Raw genomic sequence first — 24,588 nt, 5'->3', positions numbered from 1 at the left:
ATCTACATTCCTTAACTTTGCAGGATTAAAAAAAGGCAACCTGTCACTACAGGAAGCTGGTGAGGGATGAAGAAATCTTTCTTTCCATGATGTTTCTGACCAAAGGTAACTACATAAAAACAGAAAATAAAAGTTGGATATAATTATTTTTTCTCTTCTCTTAAGTTGATGCTGGACAACATGCTCCAGAATCACTCAGCTACATCTGTCAAAAAGAACCCTCTCTGGGGTAAAAAAAAAAAAAAAAAAAAAAACCACAAAAAACTTGATCCACAGGTAAGAGGCTGTAAATGCAGCCATCTGAAAAAGAAAGCAACGTTTTTTTCAGAGCAGTCTTGCAGGAACTGTCACCTTTAGCAGCAGACCATTGCACAAGCAGCAATGGGGAACTAAAAAACTGCAAAATGGAACACAGTGCACCTACAACTATCCAAATACCAGGTGATGTCGTGGAAGCTTATAAACATGAAAAAGCATGTGGCACTCACTCAGAAAACCATGGGGTTTGTGGAGTAGGAGGTTTCGGAGCACATTCAGCTGTACATAGTAATAAAATACAATTTAACAAATTTTCAGAACGATTCAAGCAGAAGACTTACAAACTTTAATCTTCAGAACAATATGTCAATATTCTGCAGTGCTCAGCCAACAATTTACAACAATATCCAAACAATACAGAATATGAAGGGATAAGTGCATACGTTATGTCCTCCCACTTCACCCAGCGCTTGTAAACATTTGTTGAAAAATGACTGATTTAACCTGAATTAAAAAAAAATATTCCAGTAAAGTTATGCTAGTAATAAACCCACAAAAGAGCAGACTCAAGCTCTGACAATGAAGGGCTTAACAGGACTTACGTTAAACTTTCAAAACTGAAAATACAGCGTTAACTCATTGCAGCTGTTTAGGCATAAGGTGAGGATATACCACTAAGTCATACATTTAGAAGAGGCGAAAGGAGAAGATGGTAAATCTACCTGCACATTTAAGGACACAGTGTAAGCTGCATGTGTCTCCAGCACGACAAATCCAAGGTTACATTAGCAAAGGGAGACAGGACAACCTTGCCAGTGAAGTTAGCAATACCACTGTTCCACAGAGAGATTTTATTTTTTTTTAAAGCGTCCTTTGCTGTTACATATTTTGGTGGTCTTCCACCTTTAGCTGCTTTACATTATCTTCACTTACAATTTTCCTTCTGGATGTAGCACTTAACAGTCTGGCACCCATCACCACACTAGGTTATAATTCTGTGTCTTACAAGAACAGAGTGAGGGAACTGGGCTTGTTCAGCTTGGGGAAGGGAAGGCTTCAAGGGACCTATGAGCAGCCAGCTCGTACCTATGAGGAGGTTGTAAGGATGACAGCCTCTTCCAGTGAGAAAGGGTGTAAGATGAACAAAATAGGGTCAAATGGGACAGAAGGAAAACTTTTTTCCACCACGAATACAGTCAAGCAGTGGAAAAAGCCACCTCAAAAGGTTGTGAAGGCTCTTCAGTTTTTCAAGACTTGGCTGGATAAAGCCCCGACTAAGCTGGTCTGAGCTCTGAGCTGGCCCTGCTTTGGGCAGCAGTTTAGACTAGAAACCTCCCGAGGCCCCTTCCCACTTGAGTTAGCTTACAATTCTACTTATGCAGCACTTCTGAAACCAGGGCTGGCAGCCTGATCCTTATGCTTTACTTATTTGACGTCACCACTGAGTGTCACTGCTGCTGCCTAATAAGCTAGATGGATCAATATGAAAAATAGCGCAAAACAAATATATTGTCAACTCATGTCCAAGAGTTCAAAGGAATGATGAGCCCTGACTGATACCAAGGATTCCACAGGGCAAAACAATAAATGACTCTTCAGCCAAAGAAGGGAGTAAAACATGGTAGATTAGGTTGTCAGGCCTCTATCTGGTTCAAGGATTTGCTGCAATTACAGCCTTCAGATGCTAGCTGGTAATGTTAGCAAAACCAGCTTCTCCCATTTGCAGGAATGGTTTGTACTGGTGCAGTTATACCTGTAGGTATCACAGGAATACATTCATCACTGGGCTGAGCCACGATACTGCATGCAACAAGAGTTAGGGATTTAGGCACCGGAGTTTGAAAATTACGCATTCAATTACACTTGAACAAGTTTTCTAAATGGACTTGCTCTTCCATAAACCATACAGTCAACAGAAGAACAAAGATTGTTGTCAGACATTATAACATCCCTTAGTATTACTGGATGCAACATGTACTATATTGTTATCTCCCATGCAATTTGACCTGAACTTTAGATAGATTAGTAGAAGCCTGGTTTATTTCTGCAACACTTAAAACGAACGTGGCTATGACAAGTGTTAAATTATAAAGTAAACATATTCCTTATGGTTGCCTAAACTCATGAGTTTCTAGGTGTCATTAGATCCATGTAAGATCACCCTAGCTAAACCCTGCTACCTCCAGATGCAGAGTATCAACACAGTGTGCTACCTGCCCTGTATAATGCTAAAATTGCTAGCATTTTAATAACTTTAATGTAGAAATCATGGAAGTCTCACTAAAGGTTATGCTGTTTCAAGAAAGCAAATGAACATGACTTATAATTGTAATAAGACCACTACTCCATCATATAATAAACTCATTCTGCACTTCTAGTTGTTTGGTTTTTTTTCTTTAATGTGACTACAATTGAACAACATAAAAACAAGTGTTATTTTCAGCTTCTGGAGGCCACTGGAAATATAATAAAATAAATACAGCAGAACACATACTCTGCTGAACTCTACCATCCTGAGATTCCTGTGCTCAGACACTGAATTTGGTCCTATTTCACTTGCAGCTATGCTTATGTGCGCCAATGTTTTGTTCCCTAAAAGGATTTTCATGCAGGAACATGGGCAAAAGCCAGAGCAAATAAGTATTTGCTCATATACAGGATTATTTTATTGGTCACAGCTACTACTCTGAAATTTGTTAAGTCACCACAACAATTTCAAAGCAAGTTTATATTTACATGTTCACAGACTGTACTTTTGGATGTGCAAAAATCTAGCAAGTATTTGATGGTAAATAAAACCAGAAACCAGCAGCATCAGTAACATCAAAAGAAAGGTACCTACAGTTTTTCTTCCAGACTTAGCAAAAGTACATGGTGTTTGTTACTACTTAAAATACATTTGCATTGCTGTTAATGCCACCTCCATTCAGCAGCTCTGTCTGTTGACTTTTGTCAGATTAAAGTCCCAACTGTACAGACACTTCTGCCCAAGTCTTAATACTGCGTTTGAGCTTGGTACTTCTAGTTGCAACTTCTCTCTCAGAATACAACCTCAGAACAGAGACTGACTTAAATTGGGTTTGTATATGCAGCTCAGATGCTAAAAGACGGTAAACAGTAGCCAAATCTGATACTTCAAGGAGGCTGAGCGATGACAGTCTAATATTAATTATAGCTTAAGTTTCCTCTTAATGAAGTACGATCAGTGACGCAAAGATAAACAGGGCTCTAAGTAGAGACAATGGGGAAGCCCAGACGCAGGCAAGGACTGGAATGGCGATGGAGACCTCTGGTGGGAACAAGGAGGGAAGCAATCTTGTGGTACAAAAGCCACCAGCTATTTCTCCAAGGCGCTTGTTTTCTGAAAGAGCTCTCCCATCTGTAAACTTTACACTCACACATACATGATAAATAATCAGTACACAGTCCATGTCACTTGCTTGATTTTGTTTGATATGACTAGCTGCTCCAAAACATCTCGGGAACGATCTGCAAAAGAAGCAAGGAATTCCTTGTTATTCGTTCAGAATATATAGGTGGCATTCAGAAATCAGGTAAACAGCAAAATAATTCAATTCTATATCTGCATCTATGCTTATCTTGCTATTATAGTATCACACTTCAGATATACCTGTAGTAATTCAAAACCACTCTGTTCTTTCTCTAATCACGTAACTGTAAAGCATCACCAACCAACCAAACTTAAAAAACACAAAATAGATCATAACCTCTCTTAAGCCTGTTTCTTTTTTTTTTCCTCAGGCTGACCCAGTCCTACTCCATTCCACTGTTTCCTGAATGGATGCTGTTCCATACTTTTGGAATATACCAGAGTTTTAATATGCTAACATACTTTTCTGAAGTCTTATAAGCAACTCTGGGTCTTCATCAGCATGTTGAGGGGGAAAAAGATGGAAAGAAAAAAAATCCAAACTCCGAAACAACAAAAAAATCCCTCTCTGAAAGCTGCCCTGTTTCAAAGCAAAACTCTCACTTTGCTTTGAAAATCTCAATGCGTGATTATTAGTTTATCTATTAAGTTATTATTTGTTTGGGATTATTTACAAAGTATAGCATGGTCTTTCAGAGAGCAACAAGATAAGATCACGAAGTAATTACTCTTCTTACTCCCTGCACAATTTGACCTACCTGTCACCAGTGGGCACCCATGGAACAGAAAAATGTGTATCTTCGGACAACAAGTAAGGACCGCTTCCACAGCGACATCGGTCAGATTCACACAGCGTTCCATGTGTATCTCCTGTTATGAAAACAGTAGTAACAAAAGCCTGTCAGAGCACACAGTTTTGGACGCAAAGCTTTCCTTTGCCCAACCAACTTCAAAGACCCCCCACCCAGAAGAAATAATGACTTACTGCTCCTCTGTGCGTTGACCCCATATGTGGTCCTGTACAGACCAGGAAAATACTCTCCGGAAAAATAAGACAGCTTTTCTATAAGGAGTCAAAACTAAAAACATAAACCTGAGTTTTCCCAAAACACATATATCATTCAAGAAAACTGAGAAAGCTCTTCAATGAGATTCTATGGCGTCTGAGTCCTGTCAGTTTTCTTATGACACACATTCTCCTAGCAATTTGGTGTCCAAGAGAACAGAACCCAAACTGAATTCCGGGGTTTCCCAAAACAGGCAGAATTCATGAGCCTCTGCTGAAGTTCCTGATATCTATCTATATGTCTACGTAGTTCCTAAAGGAAGTCTAAGAACTTCTTCCAAGACTAGACTAAAACCTGCTCTCTTGTTCATTTCTGTGCAATTGTGTAACTAAGCACCTGTTGTATGTGCTAGAGAAATAACAAATTCAGAATACATTAATGGATTATTAACAACTTCCCCCCCCAAACTGCCTTACATCAATGGCAGTTATATCAATAAATTGAATAAACATCGATAAATTGAATAAACAATAAATTGTTATGGCATCAATAAACAGAATAAACAAGAAGAAATGCAGAAAAGAGATTATCACATCTAATTAAATAGGATTTGGGAAAACATGCTTTAAGCATCCTAGGGTAAAAATAAAATACCCTCATTGTTCTATTGTGAAAGAGCAGCTTTCCAAATGAAAAATTCCAAGGATCTTGAAAGAGTACAGAAAGGAAAGGGACCTTTTGTAATAAATGCAACTTTGTTCAGAATGATAACATAGAAAACAAGAACCATATTCACAGAAGCAAGATATACAAAAGCTGATATATATTTATAGTTTTTAGTTAATTTTAAGTAAGTGGAAAGTGGAATCTGAATGCTTCTGAATGAAGTAAGGAGATTTATAAATCTGCCTGCTAGTTAGAGAATTTTAAGACCCTACTTTTTTCACTGTACTTGATGTTAGATCACTGTCTATAAATTTGCACTGTGATGACATAAAACAGAGGTATGAGGATTGCGACACAGACAAGGAAATTAGTTACACTGAAGAAGAGACTCAAGCAATTCCATATTCTCTACTAAATTTATTTTTCTTACTGCTTGTAAACCAAGACACCTAAACTCTTCTAGCTTTTTATATTGACAGAACTTTTTTTTTTAAATTGTCATTCCACAGAAAAACATTAAATTTTGCCTTAGTAAAACTGCACAGACTGCCTTCCCCTCAAAAAAACCCCACCGAAAAAACCAAATGCAAAAGCATTAAACACATGGCTTTTAAGAAAGTGGGAACAAGTATTGAGCACAGGAAAACGAACAAGCAAAATCCATACTATTATTCAGTCTGGCATGACTGAAATTTCCCATTAGTTCTTCCAAAATCTCACCACCTCAACATTACTTTCTTGAACACTTGCAGATGAAGCAGGTCTTATGTAAGCTACCTAACTTGTTCCTCCTGATCTAGCACAGCTTCCCCAGGCATCCATGCACAGCAAACACAAAAGAAAACCTGTGCACTTTCCAAGAAATAGTAACTACAGCAATGTGATTAGGAAACACCAGAGGCCACATTTTGCCAGCCAGAAATTTTTATTAAAAATAAATGGAACTGCATTTCTCTGGTTTGAAAAAAAAAAAACAAAAAAGGGGCTTACACACAAGAATAGAGTTCTCTGTGAAATGGGGGCAGTAATAATACAGAAGAGGGAAGACAATACTGATGGAGTAATTATATCAACATTGCTGGAAAACAGTTCTTGGAACCCACTAGGAACTTTACAGAATCCTGCTCTACTGAACAGCAAAGCCCAAATTTATTACAATAAGCTTACAAAAACTTATTACAATATTTGTATTTTAAGACACATATATTCAAGACTTCTGAGAGCAACCTAGTCCAAATAACCTAGTCCAGATCACAGGGATACACATGCTTTACATTTGTAGGCTGGATATGAGAGGTATCTTACAAAGATTATCTGCATAGTCTCAGGGTTGTTTAGAAAATTTGGAATCAATGTTTTGCTACAGCTAAATGTGTAACCAGCTAAAAGACAGAGATATTTTCAAGTCACTTCTAGTATATATATATTAAAAAAAAAAAAGATATCTCATTGCTATGGTTTGAAAAATAATCATTTCATCTTTTACCACAAGGCTTACCAGGACTAAAAAGATTGTCCACAATAGACAAAACAGCTGGAAAAAACTAAAACCAAATCTATCCATTCACCCTCCAAATAAAACAATAACAGTTTTATTTTTTCCAGGTTATTAATACTGGTCAGTTGATCCAGATTTGGTATTTTGTTTAGGGTTGTTTTTTTTTTTATTAAACACTATGAACTAGAAAAAATATCACTTGTTTCCCATCTTAGTTTCAAGATGTATAGCTTGGTTTCAGAACCAGCCTTCACGAAAGCAAAAACACATACACGGATAAGAAATTTACAATATGGAAAAGATCATTTATGGTAAGAGGTATGGGATGCCTCTTCTCCATGATTATATCACTGTCTCAGTGCCTAGGGAATCTTTATGCAAAGACAACTTCATTTTCACAGTTGCTTCCTTGAGTTAGAGTTTTATCTATGCAGAGATGCTGATTTATTGAATCTATTAAATTATCCGCATTATAAATTCTGCCTCAGTGTTCAACAGAATCAAGAAATAACTCCAAAGAAATCAAGGGAAAAATAATTTATTTGTATTTATTATACAGCTCTCTAAAATAACGTGAGTTAAAACAAGCATACTACATTCAACAGAAGAAAATTCATTTTGAAAAGGCTGAGGTTCTCAAAAAGCTAGCTTGAGGCACTACTATAGAGAGACAGAAAATATTCCATTCATAACCAAAATCAGGGCAAGTGTGTACACAAGCAAAGGCAAAAGTCAGTCAATAAAAACCAGACCTCAGAAGTAATACTGATAGTAATACTTTTTAAATGCAGGTATTTGCTTTTGTTCATTTCTTTTGTTATTAGGTTAAGTAAGTTACCTTTAAATTCTTTGAACATGTTCCGCTCACTAGTGCTACAACGCCATCATCTGTTACCTAGAGAAAAAACCACATTGTTATTAATACAATGGATTAAAGCTCAATTTTTTGAAACATAATTATTTCTTGCAGAAAAAAAAAAGTATTAATTTATTCACTCCCTGCAGTCACTGAATACACTTAAAATTACAGTTATTTTCTTCCCAACTAAGCTTGTATAGAAAATTATCCAAGTATGTTTTTTTCAGTCTGTTAAACACTCTTGCATTTTACTGCCACGTGATCCAGGCTGGCGTTCTACTGGGACACTCCCAACCTTGTAATTGCTATTTCTGCAGCTTCCTTGTTTCACTTAACAATGGGTACACTATTATGGTTAGAGCACAGCACTATTAATTTATAAGCTTTAAAACACTTCTGCTCTACCTAGACCAATTTTTCTCCTGTTTTCAGAAATGCTGGAGATGTTCCTGAAAAAAGTTTCTTGGGTTGGGGGAAAAAAAAAAAAGTAATCATAGCAGTCTTTTATCTGCTATTTACTTTTACTAATCTTGAAGCAAATCAGTTACACAAGACAAAAATCCCTCAAACAAGCAGTCTTACAGCAGTCATCATACACTTGCACTAAAAGGTTTATCAAAGCAATTGGCTACAGACAGCCACAAAGCAACGACTATCTGCAAGAGAGAGAAGAGAGACAAAAGACATTTCTTTCCTCAGAAAGGCAAAAAAGGCCAATTTATTCGTTTACTTCCAGGAACCAAATTCATTAAACTTCCTTCCTGCTTCAAAAGCTGGATTGTATATCAGATTTGTCACACAGGTTTTTTCATGGAGCTTATATTAGATGGTAGGAATTGTAGTCATCAAATACACACAGTAAGGCTCAGTCAAATTTAACAGCTACAATCCAGAGACCACAAGCTCCATTTCTGTTTAAAGACTTCATTATTCCCGTTGCACAAGTTGTCTTATTGCCTTCTGGCCATATACTGCAAGTCTGCTGTACAGAACTGTATCAGAAAGGGTCAGATTAGTGTGAATGGAGAATGGAGAGGAACATCCCAGCATGGAGACTCATAAGGGCCTGTAAGAATGGCAGGTCTTGTCCGTACCTAGCTTAGCAGGTCATCAAGATGACAGCACATTTAGCTCCTGAAGACCCCCAGACTAGGAGACAAACAGCAGTAAATGAATAAATTTTAATAACTTCCACGGGTGGGACAGAATGGAGGGATTAATCACCAATGGTTCGCAAAGGGTATAAACCAGCACATCCAAAAACAGTGCATGGTCACTAATCTAAGACTAACCCGAGCAAAGTGATGAAGATTTGTCAGCCTGTGTCCCTTATCCGCCATGTCATCAAAATAAATGTGGACCAGACTGCTTGGTTGGTGCCTGAACACTGGAGAGACCATCTGAACGCTACTGTCTTGATCCTTGCAAGTATATGGTTATGACAGCGTGAGCACATTAAACCAGTTTTGTATAAAAAAAAAGTCCCCTCACTTCCCTGTAGGAGCTCACAGTAACCACTGCTATAGTATTACTACAGTGTTGTGGCATTGTTTCCTACTCTATAGAATACCTATATGCATTGTCTGTAATGCCACATCTGCCCACCCTCATCAAGGGATACACTCTTACATGGGGGATAAACTACCTGCAGTTAGTACCAAGCCACAAACACATCAGCTTCTTTGTTCAGGTTTGGGTTGGAAGGGACCTCAAAAGGTCATCTAGTCCAACCCCCCTGCAAGGGGCAGGGACATCTCCAACCAGATCAGGTTGCTCAGAGCCTCATCCAACCCGGCCTTGAGTGTTTCCAGGGATGGGGCAGTCACCACCTGTCTGGGCAACCTGTGCCAGTGTTCTACCACCCTCATTGTAAAAATTTTTTTCCTAATATCTAATCTAAATCTACCTCCCTCTATTTTAAAACCATTACCCCTATTCCTGTCACAACAGGCCCTGCTGAAGAAGTAAACAAATAGATTTCTTATGAGGTCCTGGGTCAGTGTAGCAGACTTCTTCAGACCAACAAATTTGCCTTAATCTTCCACTCATATTCTCTGTGTGCATACAGAGGGGACAGAACTACAGCTCCTTCTTAGTTCAATCCTCCCCTTGTCTCACGCACCCCATTTCTTGTTACTTTGCACCACTTCGCTCCTACACCTTCTACTTATTGTACTTCATCTCCGCAGCCACCAGATGAGCCTATTTTTAAAATTACTACATCACCTTAAGGCATTTGGCCCCTTTGTAGTCTAGCTCACATCTGCTTCCTTGTTCCTGTAACTGAGCTGTGCCTTTTTTTGCTTGTTCATTTATTTCCAATGTTCTCACTGTTTTTACTCTTTCACACAGCTTTGCCAGTTCCATTTCATATTTCTACTATGCATTCTGGCACTCAAACAAAAGAATATGGTTAGGCCTTGCAATCTCTACAGGTATGAGCCATTCATAGTTTCTCTGCCTCATCTTAAGCACATCTAATTTATATCTAGTATATGTTTCCATTTATTTTTAGTCAAATGAAATTCAAAATTCTAGTGTATTATCACCATATGATTATCAGAAAGGTGTAAAAAATGTGGAAATGTTTAGTTACTGAGGAAGCTTTCACCTAATTTAAAACGTATACGGGGAAGCTTAGCTACTTCCTATAAAGAGAGAGGGGCAAGGGAACAAAAAAAGTAATGAAATAAGTGCAAAGAAACAGAGTTAAATGATAATAATAAATATTACCAAGGAAAAGATTAACATTACTTTTGATGCCTTACTTCTGGAAAAACTGAAAGAAGAAGAATAGCATCTAAAATAAGAACCTGCTACATGTTTTCTAAATCTGACTCTTCTTTATGAATGCTCTGTGCTTGACTCACATTCAACAAAGCAATCAGTGACTATCACAGTCAATGGAACGCTACACTTCCTGCAAAGTCTTCTCCCTCACTTCATTATCTTACAGAAATTACGAAGAATGTTACAGTGTTGCTGTTGCAGCTGATTTCCCCCTTCTCATGCTAAATACTAACTGTTCTTAAATCCTCTTACCTGCCCTTTCTGACATTTTAAAAGCCATTCTTTCTGTGTTGACTCCATAACCTAACTCTGACAAGCCATGTAGAAAGCACAGTCACTCTTGAACTAGAACTAATTATGGAGTGTCTACTTCTAATAGGGGCTTATACTGTTTGACATCCTATATAATTATTATACAGGTCAGTTTGTCCTAACTAAAAGCAGACAATAATCTGTCCAAGATTCTACTTTCTTTAAATGAAATATTTTTTATTACTTTACAATGTGAAGAAAATGATTGCACTAAATAAAGAAACTTAAAAAAAAAAGTCGCCAATATCAGGCAGATTCTAATAAAAATTTATCTTTAGTCCACAATACATGCTGTAATACCAAAATGCGTATTTTTCTGGTTACCAAGATGCAAAGTATGTCTTTCCTTTTCCTTGAGAGCAGGAAACTGTAAGTGAACTGTGGTCCTAAATCTTGTCAAGAGTAAAGCTAAAAAGATGCCCTTTCAATTTTATCATGACAATCTTAAAAAATAAACAAACAAAAGTAAATTAGACAATTCCCACCACAGTTACCTGAGTAGACGAAAAGTCCACACTGTGAAGAAATTTGCAGTTTTCTCCTAGTGCCTGCAGAGACGCATCCATGATGCCTGAACAGCTGCCCAGGTTCACTATTTGTAGGAACTGGCAGTTCAGTGCAAGAGCAAGAACTCCACTGTCAGTTATATCGCAGCACCTTTTAAAATACACTTCACGCAAGTAAGGACAGGATAAGGCCAGTGCTATGACACCTGTCAGAGAAACAAACCAAATTAAAGAATTATTCATTTTTTAACACAATCACCATGCTGAATCCACTACGCTGCCCCCTGGTCACTGACTGTTCAACATTGATCTCATGCCACGCCAGCACGATTCTGTACAAGGAAATAATTTTGGTGGTTGGCTTCTTTTAATTCAAAGATGAGAAAAAATGACAACAAACAATGCTAGAGTTGATAAAAATTTCTAAATGCTGAATTCCCTTCCACACTGCAGGGGGATACCTGAGGAATACTATACACACCACCTCAGTGAGTGCATGAAAAAAAGCCAATGGCTTAAAAGCAGACTGATGACAGTGCTAGGTCCCACTGACGATGCAGTATCAGCCAAAAAGCAAGGTAAGAGGTCGTGTCCGAGGTCAATTCAAGAAATCAAAACAACAGTTCAAAAGCAGAACAGGAACTAGGTACACCTACAACACAGCTCAGGCCAGGACTGAAGGTCCATGCGCAGCTGGTGTAGGTGGGTGTGGCAGGTGAGACAGGTGATGGCCATTGGCGTCTGTTGGTGCCCCTGGAGCACTCACAGGTAGTCATAACCGAAATATTTGCATAGAATCGTCAGGAGGTAGTCAATAAAAGAAAAGTACATGAACTACAGATACAATTTGTGAAAGGAACTTATTTCAAGGATGATGGAAACATGATGATTCCAGCTGTAGAGAAAATTACATCACCTCTGGATAGATAGAAATAAAAAGCTGAATGTCATTAAGACATGTTACCGTGTAAGGACTTCAAAGAAACATGGATAAAACAATACTTGCCTGGGTTAGAACCACTTTGCAAAGAATGATAGAAGAGATAGCAGTGGTAGTTGAATTTGACACAGAAATAAGTACTCCTAGATAATGTATTAAAGGACAAATATTTCCTAGTAATCATAGAATGGTTTGGGTTGGAAGGGACCTTTAAAGGTCATCTAGTCCAACCCCCCTGCAGTGAACAGGGATATCTTCAACCAGATCAGGCAATGAGAGGGCTCAGATATTTCTGGATGTGGTAGCCAGCAGGTTTCTTAAACAACAAAAAACAAAAGCAAACAAACCAAGCCCCCAAAACCCCAACCTAAAACCCCAAACAAACCAACCAAAAAACCCCCACCTATTACTGAATTAGTAAAAGCTAACACTGCTTTAAAATGGAGTGGCTTTGGGTCTTTTTTTCCCTGAACGTAATTGAGGTCGGTGATAAAGAACCATTCTAGCTTAAATTAAAGGCTTCATAACTGAGTCTTAGTTTAAAAAGGGTTCAGTTTATAAGTAGGAAAGTTACTAAAGTTGGACGAACTAGGAACTTGCCAGTAAAGAGCTACTTCCCAGTTTTAATTGCATAGCAATCTGGAATCTCTATCCAAATAGATGAGAAGCATACACAAAGAGCTCTAGGCTTAGCAGGTACTTTAAGAATCGTACTAGAAATCAGTGGACAGAAGGCATGGAGGGAAGACCATCACAAACTGTATCTTACAGATCAAAAAATGTAACAATGAGGTGACATTGAAAATAAATAAAATCAATTTTTAAAAGTTTAACCAATTAATAAGGGAAAAGATAAGTGTGTCACTATGCACTGGTAAGAAAACACAAACCAAGACTGACCAGAAGTATGGTATACATGAGCTCAATACTAAATTAAAATTTTGCCTCTATTTTCAATAAGGATGAGTTAATGATGGAGCAAAGGAGTAAATGTAACGAAAAGACAACAAAACTTGTGGGAAATAAAACTCAGCAAGCTTAATTCTTTTAAGCTAATAGCTCCTGACATGACTTGAAACTGGAGGTTAAAAGTAACACCTGAAATCCTAAAGTCCTAAAGCAAATCAAGTCTTTTAAGTCAGAGAAGATGCTATAAGCTTATTAAATAAGAAATACATTTAATTAAAAAAAGGGGAAAAAGTAATTTTGGAAGTCATCAGCCTGAAACTTTAACCTCAATGATACTGATAATGCTCTGGAACAAGCTTTGAGGAAGGAATAATTAAGATGAAGTGGAAAAATACAATCAAATGTTGCATAGTTGTAGCAGAAATCTAGCATGAGAGTAACCTGACAGCTCTCTTTCGTAAGATAATCAGTGCTCTAGGCCTGTAATTTACACCACTGAGGTGACTTTTAATTAGTATGAGTGTGGCACTGGGAATTTTTTAAAACAATATTTACCCCACATATTTTTTGCAATTTACTCCATTCAACCAAGAAAAATAAAACAGAAATAACATCCCAGTTATCTGTGCACAGATAACATACCTTCTGAGGTGATTCCCAATCTGTTTTCTTTGCAAGAATTTAAGTTGATTTTTTTCAATTGCTTGCAGTTATAAAGCTGCAATAATGCATTATCTGAAATATCACAGTCTCGGAGGTCTAGAGACTCTACAGCAGGGTGCAACACCTGTAACAAAAACCTACCATTTCAGTCAAACTCTGCTACGTCATAGAACATACATATTTTTATCTACAATACTTCCAGTGTTACATATCATATAGAACTCTTAAAAAACATTCACTAGAGAATGGGGTTACCTGTCCTAGGAACTAAAAATTCTAAAGAAAATATGGTATGTTTATCACAATAGCTCATCTCCTACAGCATGAACGTTAAAAGTTTCTGTGATCAGATCTACAGTAGGAGCACATGAACACTGCTATGTGAACAGTGGTAGTACTGTTTTGATGGTACAGCTGCTAACACTAGCGCTTCTACCAGCACAGATATGGTTACCGAGGATAACACCCTCAAACTTACTAGCACAACTTTGATGGCAGGAACCTGAAGTGTAAAAAAGTACTGACTGTGATCAAAACTTAAATCTGCTGAACAGGTAAGGGTAGTATTTGAAAGATATTCTGCCCCAGAGTATTTTTCTCACCTACATACAAACATTTTTTTCATAAACAAGCAATCTCATTATGGCACCATGGGGAGGTACCAACCTTTCATTAAACAGGATTTTTCACTCCCACAAGACCATAGCTCGGAGCTTTTGTGGAATTTTCCCCAGAGTGCCATTCATGAACTTCAGACCTAAAGCTGTGGAAGGCCTTAGTTTTCAGTAACAATACATACATCTTACTTCTAATTTAATTTTCAAGGATTGTCACTACTTTTTAATAAACACTGTTTATAGCCCCCTCTTGTGCAAAAAATCTATACCTTTTCTGAGCTGTCCTTCAGATCAATAGGCAAGCATTAGATCAGGTTTTCACATTACCTTATATTACTCCCTTCAGCTTGTCAGTCCCCTCCCTCAGCTCAGAAGGATAAAGGAATACAGTAAATTTCCATACACAAGCAAAGATAACAGCATAGCCAACAAGCTGTTAAAGGCCTATTCCTTTCTCAGGTTCACCATTCTATCAGGTACGATAAAGATATTACAAAAGGAATGCTGTTTTTCTGTTCTGCCAATATAGAATATGCTAAAATCCCTACTAGCACAGTCAAATAAGCCTTTTGAAGAAAAAAAAAAAAAAAAAAGGGCAAAAACTTACTAGTAGATTATAACTGCAACCTTTCTGCAAAATGAATGGCAGACCTTAGACAGCTTTGGCAGCTTTTTTCCCCCTAAATGCTAAAAGCCTCAAATATGTCCCTCTATGCCACAAACTCACCAACACATCCCACAATACACTTGTTAATAGTTTTCACAAGAAAACATTCAGCTCTTTTTTCACTCATATTTCCGAATTCGTATCTAAGGAACTAAAACAGTCAAAGTCAGAGGGGATATGCTTAAAGGCAAAGTGACAGCCAACATTTATTCAAGGTGCCTTCCCTGACTTGGCTTTCTTGCACAATTCCAAATTGCCTAGGACACAAGAAAAGTGAGCAAACTGAGGGCTTTGAAGACATGTGAGAAATCTTACTACAAAAAGAACCATTAGATGCAAGGAAGTCTAAATGAGAAAGAACAGTACTATCAGAATACTGTCTATTTAACACAGCAAGAGTATTAAGCTTCTCTAGCCCATGACTCTTCGCATGCTCAGCTACTACTTAGAGGTTTCCTTTCTATTGTTATTCACAGATTCATATTCACTGAATGCATATACTAAAACCTAATCTGGCTCAAAGAAGACTGAATTTCAGACCGAGTAAGGATTGTTTGGATGCAGAGTACAGGAGATTAAAGTACAGATCAAAGTATAGATTTATATCCTGTGGACAAATGCTAAATGGATTTCTAGATCTTCATGGTAAAAATGAATTGGAATAAAGAGCTTAGCATGCATGCCATGGAAGGCTGCTCCAAGCAAAATGCAGAGTAAGGAAAAAAATGCATGATAACACAAACTGTGCAAGAACAGGGAGGTAAGAGATTAAATAGAAGCTTACATATAAGCGCACATTAACAGAATTTCAATTGCAAGAAATTTAACTTCAAGCAAAATGCTAAACACTACTGAAGAAAGGACATGCACAAAAGCAGATGAGATAGCATAGCCTGGAAAATTGGAAACGAACAAATCTAGCCGCAATACTGTGGAGACTATGAAAGAAAAAAGGGCAAGATGGAAGCTGTAGCAAAAAAAAAAAATTCCTTATCCATATGGAAGACTGAGATGTTGCAAGTGTGCGATGTAGAATATTTCTGTTCTACATGATGTGAGCAAGTAGTAATAAGAAGAGCAAAATTATTTTTGGTTTAGCTTATGGTTTATCATAAGCCATTTCTGCTATGCATCTTGCCATCAGCAAGATGAAAGAACAGGAAAAGTGAATAGCTAAATGGTATAAATAAACAGTATGAGTTCAGAACCTAAGAGCTGCCTAGCAGTTCTTTTAAATGCAAATGAGATAAACCTGGGAACTGTTATCAAAGAAAGCTAAGGTACAACATGCCCAAGAGAAGTGATGACAGCTAAGGACAGAATTGTAGGAAATTGCAGGAACAGAGAAAGGAAAAACACATGAGAAGCAGAACCAGAACAGAATATTCCAGTGTTAGGCGGAAAACAGGCTTCAAGAGAAGGCACTGATGCACTGCTGAATGAAGACAGTTGATGAGATATTGCAAAGAGACAGAGGAAAGATTCTCTAGTTTCTTTCCAGACTAAAGATATCCTAATAGGTTTTGTGCATTTACACACACACTCACATGGTTTTAATTATATGCATCTCTTAGGATGCTTAGAAAAGATTACTTACTGAAAACATAGCCCAACTCGAACTTTGTCAAGTCAAATTTGACAAAATAAGATAAATGAAAAAGACTCTGATTTTTACTTAAAGACTTATTTTTTTACAATCAAAAAATGGTGCATATTAAAGACAAAACATTTTGTTCATGAGTTTTCCACAGTACTTCTGATTCTGCCTCTAGTCTTGGCTTCACTATTATGACACTGAGAAACTGATACTATTTGCCTCTTCCAAGTTACAGGTCAAAGCAGGAACGAACAGAGTAATTCATTTTCTGTTTCAACAAGGCCAACCTTTAGCTTTCCTCAATTTTCACGCCTCTCTTTGAGGCTAAACAAGATAACAGTAGATAGATATCAAAACTGATGTGCCTCTGAATTCACAGCTAAAGAAAAGTCATTAACAGGTTTCATTCTTAAACACTGACAGACATCAGTAAGCAAAAGAATTTGAACTATCGATTTCTAGCCCTCGCGTCATCGTATTTCAAAGAGTCAAGATTTAAATAAATTAGATGGGGATCATGTGCATATTGCCAACAGAACATAAGAGAAATCTAACAAGTTCCTGAAATCTTTTCATTACTAAATTATGCACTAGCTTCTTGAAACGTACTACATTCAGGAACAGCGACTGGTTTGTAGTAAGAGTCTAGTTTCCCATACTGAAAAGGGATCATTTATGTCAGCTGATTACACAGAAGTCAACTATCACTGAAGGGAGAACGTTTTTAATTTACATGTCATCACAAACACAATCTTATTAGAACTAATACAGGACTATTAACATCATGAAGTTTAAGAAAAAAAAGCTGTAAACATATGGACAGAGTAAGTAGGCCTGAATTTATCCATTGTCTCATGCAGACAGCTTTAGTTTAGTTCACCCTTGTGTATTAACTACCACAGACAGAATAGTTTCGAATGGGTTCTTACCTCACTGATATTTGAGTCGGTTATTTGCCCTTTTTTACTCATCAATTTAATCAGTTTGTCCTTTATGTTGGCTGGTAGTGACTTAATATCTGCAGCATATCTAGAAAGGTTCTTTGTCAGACACTGAAGGGATCTGAAAAAAAAGGAAAGTTACAGTCCAGTCAAAAAAAAAGTCTTACATATTAGAACTAGCATCATCAGGCCATAAGATGTCATCTTCTGCATCCAGCTATGCTGCCTTCAAACCTTATCAGTTCCAGCTGTCCATGCTACTACCAATTCAGTTATTGCTTTTTGGGGCCAATCAGCTGACCCTTCTGTGCAAGTGTTCCCCAATCAACGGTAGGCAAAAATTAGCCTCATTCACTGTGATCACCAACCCAGCTCACAAAATGAGCTTACTGGTAGTACATTCACGAGCTATAAGAAAAGCCTTTTCACCAGCTTAGCCTCCACCCAGTAGGCAGTAAAATCTTTAACTGGAACAGCTAGTTCCAGCGGAGGGACCTCTCTCTTGCATCTCTGTTAAAAACATTAAGGAGGTATTTCCAGACGTAGTATTTTGTTCACTGACTAGTTTGTAGTACTCTTTTAACATGAACTGTGCTGTATAACCTTGTGCTGAACCCTTTCAACCTTGTGCTTAAAACTAGATCTGATCACAGAGAATTACCACTTGAGGCAGAAATTTTTCTTAGTGGGGTCCAGGGTATCACAGATCAACAAGCTCATGGTCCTACAAAGTAGATTATCCAAATAAAATAACTAGCAGAGACATCAAAAATATAATACATAGGGGAAAGTGAACCCACTTAGATTTATAAGATATTAAAAAAGCCTCATCAGCAATGGTTCTTCAAGAAATTAAACTGCCCTGGGATGAGAAGGAAGGTTCTCACACAACTGGTTGAAATCCTGTCACAACCAGAAACATTGACTGGTATGACTCAGCATAGCTACTCCTTTTTTAATAGCAGTATTTTAGGCCTCCTTCCCCCCACATTCTTATCTGTCAGAATGATTTATCAACCTGAAGGAAACAGCTCGATTATCACACACACCAGGCTACAGGTTCGGAACTAACACCAATAGCAACATTCACTGTATTTTCTATACATCATAAACATCCTGCTCTCTGGGCACCTTTTGTATTTAGAGTCAAAATTGTTTCTCTGTTAACAGCAATCTGTTCCCTCTGCCAGATACTGAAACTTGACTTACACAAAGTTTCCACCATGAGATACTGCTGCATGAGAAATTGCAAGCAAAGCTCAAAGACACACAAAGCTTAAGTATTCATCTGAAAAGGAAAGACTAGGCAGAAATAAATATTAATAGGCCCACTAAATATCACAGAATGCTGGGTGATGCTTTAAGACAGGATGTGAAATCCTATAATTTTGTCTGTGTGAATGCAACAAAAAGGGATCATTTAAGTCAGAATACACTACGAGACTCCAGAGGGAACAGAGCTTTTGGGGAGAAAACAGGGAGAACTTTACTTACGCAAAATAAAACAAAGAGATCAGTATTATCCAGATATATGTGGAATAGTACCCAGGTGGAACATCTGAAGTAACGCTTTTCAAGGTCAAATATACAGAACAGTACTCACTTATGTAATATTGAGTACTATAGAGGGACACTAATCATGCAATCCTATTTTTTTTAAGATTCCTAAGGTACTTTTACATATCATCAGATACATGCTTCTGCAACTTTAAATTACAATCACAGGCTTCTTAAACACCAGAGGCAACTCTGGGAAGAGTTTATGAATAGCTTCTAACCACCCTGAGCATACTGACCTTCAGAGCGATCACCACTCACTAATACACTAAAAGACAACCAGTGGTCCTTAAGGAGAGATTTGCAACTCTCTGAAAGGAGATTTTATTATCAAAAAGCAAAATCCCTAGGTAAACGAGGAATATAAACTAGAGTGAAGCTATCTTTTTCAGTTATCTTGAGATAACTGAAAAGGTAACATTTTTTGTCTAGGAAATGCCAAGACCTTAAAAAGCATTACACTACAATAAAACTAAAACAGAGGGAGTTGAAATAGAGGAAGAAGGATAACTCACTACTATCCCCCGCCTTGCTTAGAAACCTAACACGAGTCCACGTAAGCAACGGAGTAGTTTGAACTGAAGTTCTATTATCATAGCTACCTGAATTTATTCCCTAGGCCCACTTTTCTTTTTAAATTCTATTCAAAAAGTTGAAAGAAAACATTACTGCTCCACAAAACATATTGCTTTTCTGGAATCAACATTTTTCTATTAACTCATCCTACTAGTAAACTCAGAGCAGCAACTGTAGCTGCACAGTAACTCTCTCTACTGCAGCTGGTATCTATACTTTCATGTGATCTGGATACAAACAGCAGTAACTGTAAGGACGTAAGACTGGTAAGTATAATGCATTCACCTGCCAGCAGATTTTTTTCCCCAGTCTAACTTAACAAAAGAAACCATGAATCCTGTTTTCCATGGACAAGGAAAACTGAGTAGTGCTTTACTCCTGTAATGACCTGATAAAAGACCATTCCTTCTCGCAAAACCTCAAACTGCCTTTTCCCTGCTCCTGTTACACCAGCTGTTTATAGGGCAGAGCTGTCTACAGAGCGTCAAACGGCATACTCGTTTGTTCCAAATGTGTCAAGAGATGCAGAACAGAAAAGGCCTACGATCTTTAACCTTAAGCTTTATGACAGAGTTAAGACATTATGACAGGCAAATGTGTATATTTTCAATACATAAACCAGAAATTAGGTATTTATGACTAATTATTTTACAAATAGTCTAACTTACAACAAAGTGCAGCTTATACTCAGTTACGTCACAGGAACATAGCAGAACAGATGTTAGAAGCAGGACATATAAGAAGAAATGAACCAAAGTAACAAATATTAAAATAGGTTTAATGGAAAATAACAAGGTAGATATATCTTCCTGCATTCTTTAGGGTTTGATAAGTTATATTCATAGCAAGACCACAAAAGGAAGCTCTGTTTTGAAACTGATGCTCTACTGTCCTCAGTGTTTGTTCATGTAGATGTACCCACCTGCAAATGTTCTCATGCCTTTGTAAGACCTTAGTCCTCCAAGACACTGACAGGTCAAGTAACACCCTACTCTGCAACAGGCTGGCTATCTGTTAATGACAGCTGTTACACAGGAGCTATCTATGAATGACACATGGAACAATCAAACCTAAGTAATACCTAACTACACACTCTTGTGACAACTTACGCGTGCAGCACACCTCTTTATCATGCAGTGACAATATTAATTAAAACACCTTTAAATTTGACCTTTCATTTATGTTGCTCCAAGACTCTCGCTTTTGATGGTAGAAACTCTCGTGATTCTGAGCTTATGTCTGGACACTAACAAGTCAGCTTAAAACACTAGCCAGGGCTCTGAGAGATTTGCAATAGCAGCCTCCTACAAGAACAACAGCTAAAGCTGTTATCTGTCCTATCACCTATCTTCTCCACCTCTCCAGCAAGCGTTGTTGCTGCCAGGCATCCTTATACCTTACCAGTATAATAATTATATTGTTATATTAATATAGAAAATCACTGCAGCAGCACTAATAAAGTAGTGTAAAAAATATTTGTAATCAATCAGAAGTAGAAATTGTTTATGGCATCAAGCGCTACAGTACACGTAAAGAGAAATTACTAAGTCTAAGATCTAAACTTAATCACGAGAACACAAGCATGTAGTGTAATGCACATCTTAAACATTTTAACAGATTCATCATGCACAACAAAAAAGTATGGGTACTGTTTCAGCTTTGCAAAAAGATAAAGTTATTAACAATACAGAACTCTTGTAATCAATCTCTATCAGCAGTCCAGCTGTCACTACGTACCACTCTAACCAAATGTAAAGTCCAAACAGAGGCTGAAAAGGCTAGTTCCACTCCCCTTGTCTCCTCAATCACTTTTTACTGCACCTTCCTCATGCTAGCTCTGAAATCCACAGTTACACAGTAAGCTGTTCAGCATCTGATCTGAATGAAAATTCCCGTGACTAAAACTGTGAGGTCACAGAAGTAATACTCCCAAAACAACTAACTGAGGGCATGGGGGAGCAGCAGGCTAGAGTGAAGCCAAATTAGATTTAGCATATAGCCACAGCTCTGGAGTCCCTACAGGAAATTTTTTTTGCAACAGAACCTTGTCTGGCAACAGGATGCCACCAAACCACAGCAAATTTAGTTTTAATCACATCGACTAAAGACTCAAGAGAAGTCAAAATATTAAGGATCTATAACCTGAAGTGTAGCACAGACTTAAGCAAGGAAAGAAGCAAGATTTCCAGTAGCACATTAAAAGACCCTCTAAAGTTATCACACTGTAATAAGGGCACCGGTAGCAGGTCGCTGCAGAAGGCACTGTAACGAGAAAACAGTGATTTCAAGCAGAATCTGGGCAGAGTTTAACCACAGGCACCAGCTGCAGAGACATGTGCGTTACCATGGCCAACCATTACATAACCTAAGCACACACCATGAGCGCCTTTAGCTCGATCCTCTGGAGATGTGTAAGAATGCAATATTTTCACTGGACCTCAGTGACTGCTGGATGAACTTGGCTGACTGACTGTAACATGGCTCTGACTCAGTACACGCACAAATAGATTATGCCATCCACATTCTTTGTCTTGTCTTGAGATTAAACAGCATAACTAAGTGTAATGTTCCTTTAGTTGACTGCAGAAATGAAGAACAGTTGTTTACTTCTAAAAAAATTCTATCAAAGCTCTGAAAACCATGAGTGTGAACCTCACCACAGATGGGATCTGTGCAGCATGCTGACCAGTGCTGAAGGGGCTTGTCTCATGCTGTGATAGCCAGGGTCCTCAGCATCAGAAGGGATATAAGACTGCTGTCATGTTTTCTACTAATGGTTTTTTTTATGCAATAAACCAGCTAACTAGCCTTCAGAGTCCATGCCTTTCTTACTGAGATCCCAAATGAACTAGCACCTCCTTGGTGCAAAACAGCACCCTAGCTTTGGCTAGGGAGAGTCAAACAGACTTTCTGAGCCTTTTGGGGGACTATGTGTGCACCTACCATGTGACTGTTCCCTCTTCCATGATGGATGCCTATTGAGTCATGTGATGGGCAAGTCACCCTTTCTCATACAAGGGTACACACTTCAGTTACACGCTAAATACATATTTATCATGACACCTACATTTTAATCACTGGGTAAATTAACTTTTCTGGCAATTCACCCTGGAGGAGGCAGATTGTCACCATGTGCTGTAGTACATAAATGCAGTTGTATCTAAAAACTTAATACAAACTTCAGATTATTTTTTTTCTCTTGAAGATACAGAGTGGCTAATGCAGCCATGCTTCAATAGGGATCTGCAAGTCTACACTGACTACTTAATTCAAATTTGCAGAAAATACTCCAAGACCAATGCAGATACATGGAAATCAATGTGAGCTATGCCAAATTTTCTAGTTATATCTAACTGTCTTTTGCCAGAGAATTTTAAATTTCGCTTGAAATAAAAGCTTATTAACTGCATTCTTTTAAAAAAGCTGGTTGATATTCTGAGAGTACATTACTGATCTACAGTTTAAACAATTAATTGTTTAAATTAGAAATGTCTTCACTGTTATTGTACTTTACAGGAAACAATAAAACACTTATTGGCTTACTACGGCTACTATAATCTTATCTTCAGTGCTTTAAAAGAAGAATAAAAGTCTAAGACTAACTATTGTTTGCTAGCTATTTTTTATCTGTCAAATTAAATATTTTATCCCTATGCTGTCTCTAACTCCCTCCTAAACACAAAGGAATCTGACATAATGAAAAACTCAAAGCAAAACACTGCTCAGTGGATTCACTGGGACCAGGTGAAGCCAGAAATTCTCAACCATGCCTCTGTATCCACGTGTCTGGGATCACTCCTGTTCTCTACCTGCCAAACCCTGCCACCTGTCTTGCAACTCCTCCCAAGCTGTCACCTGTGTCAAACTCCATCACCCATCCTGTCACCCCATCAAACCTTGTCGCCTCTGACAAACCCTTTCACCTACCCTGCCACCATTATCAAACCCTGTCACCTACCCCGCCGCCAACGCTGTCACCCACTCTGCCACGCCCGCCAAAGGCCTGCCAAACCCCGGCCCCTGCCCTGTCACCCTGGCCAAACCCTTCCTCCCCGGGCTGCCTCAGCGGCGCTGCGTTTACTCGAGGCCGCGGCCCCGTTGTGAGGGCGGTGGCCTGACGCGCCCGGCCGGCCCTGAACCCAACGGACTTCCCGGAGGGAAAAGAGGCCGGCGGGCACGGTGGAAGGGTGTCGGGGCGGCACTCACAGGTCCAGGAGGAGCTGGACTTCCTCGCCGGCACCGTCCCAACCGCCGCTGAGGCGGCTCATGGCGGCGGCGGCGGCAGCAGCGAGCAGGGAACGCGGCACCGCCCCGATCCCACCGTGCCGAGATGGCGGCGGCTCCCTCCCGCCGGCCGGCATGACGGGAAGTGTAGTCCTGCTCCCGGCCCGCTCGGCGGGGGTTGTGGCGCGAAACGGCAGCAGCGCCTCGCGGAGCGGCCCGGAATATTGTGGAGAAAACCCCACGTCTCGCACAAAAGGGGCTGTCTCTCCCCGCTTCCAGCTCTTAATATTTGGGACAGAGTATCTTCCCAAGCCTGGAGAAAGCACAAGCATTGTCCCAAAGCCGGGTTCTTTACCCAGCACGCAGGGAGCTGATGACACAGAGGGTCGAGATACAAGTTTGTGTCATTTCTGCACAGAGATGGTAAATCCACAAAGCCAGCACTCCTGGGTACAATCCCATCACATATTTACACAACTCAGAATAACAGTTCTGCCTCTCAGTTACACCTACTTACAGTTAGTTTAAAGATACAATACTTCTTAAATTTACCATGCATGCTCAGTGAGTAGGGGTCTTTATCAGAGGAGGGGGTGATTTTAGGACTAGA

At 38.7% G+C, this 24,588-nt stretch overlaps 1 protein-coding gene across 4 annotated transcripts; it reads right to left on the bottom strand.

The window, feature by feature from the left end:
• Positions 1 to 581: 581 nt before the first annotated feature.
• Positions 582 to 24,113, bottom strand: AMN1 (antagonist of mitotic exit network 1 homolog). 4 transcript variants are annotated; one of them, XM_086755144.1, is made up of 8 exons: positions 23,961 to 24,027; positions 22,412 to 22,482; positions 17,610 to 17,742; positions 13,779 to 13,923; positions 11,276 to 11,493; positions 7,659 to 7,715; positions 4,408 to 4,519; positions 582 to 3,747 (listed from the first exon to the last, which is right to left on the bottom strand). In XM_086755144.1, exons 3-8 carry the CDS (start codon positions 17,649 to 17,651, stop codon positions 3,674 to 3,676), a joined length of 648 nt encoding a protein of 215 aa, XP_086611270.1. In that variant the 5' UTR covers positions 17,652 to 17,742; positions 22,412 to 22,482; positions 23,961 to 24,027; the 3' UTR covers positions 582 to 3,673. The 4 variants fall into 4 exon arrangements, with proteins under 4 accessions (XP_086611270.1, XP_086611280.1, XP_086611289.1 ...); XM_086755154.1 differs by lacking the exon at positions 22,412 to 22,482 and having other exon boundaries at positions 23,961 to 24,113; XM_086755163.1 differs by lacking the exons at positions 22,412 to 22,482; positions 23,961 to 24,027 and adding an exon at positions 22,192 to 22,260.
• Positions 24,114 to 24,588: the final 475 nt, after the last annotated feature.

The sequence above is a fragment of the Chlamydotis macqueenii genome, chromosome 1 (genome assembly GCF_036417535.1).
Source record: "Chlamydotis macqueenii isolate bChlMac1 chromosome 1, bChlMac1.mat, whole genome shotgun sequence".
NCBI lineage: Eukaryota > Metazoa > Chordata > Aves > Otidiformes > Otididae > Chlamydotis > Chlamydotis macqueenii.
The sequence above is the reverse complement of the archived record's forward strand: the minus strand, read 5'-3'. Positions and strand labels throughout refer to the sequence as shown.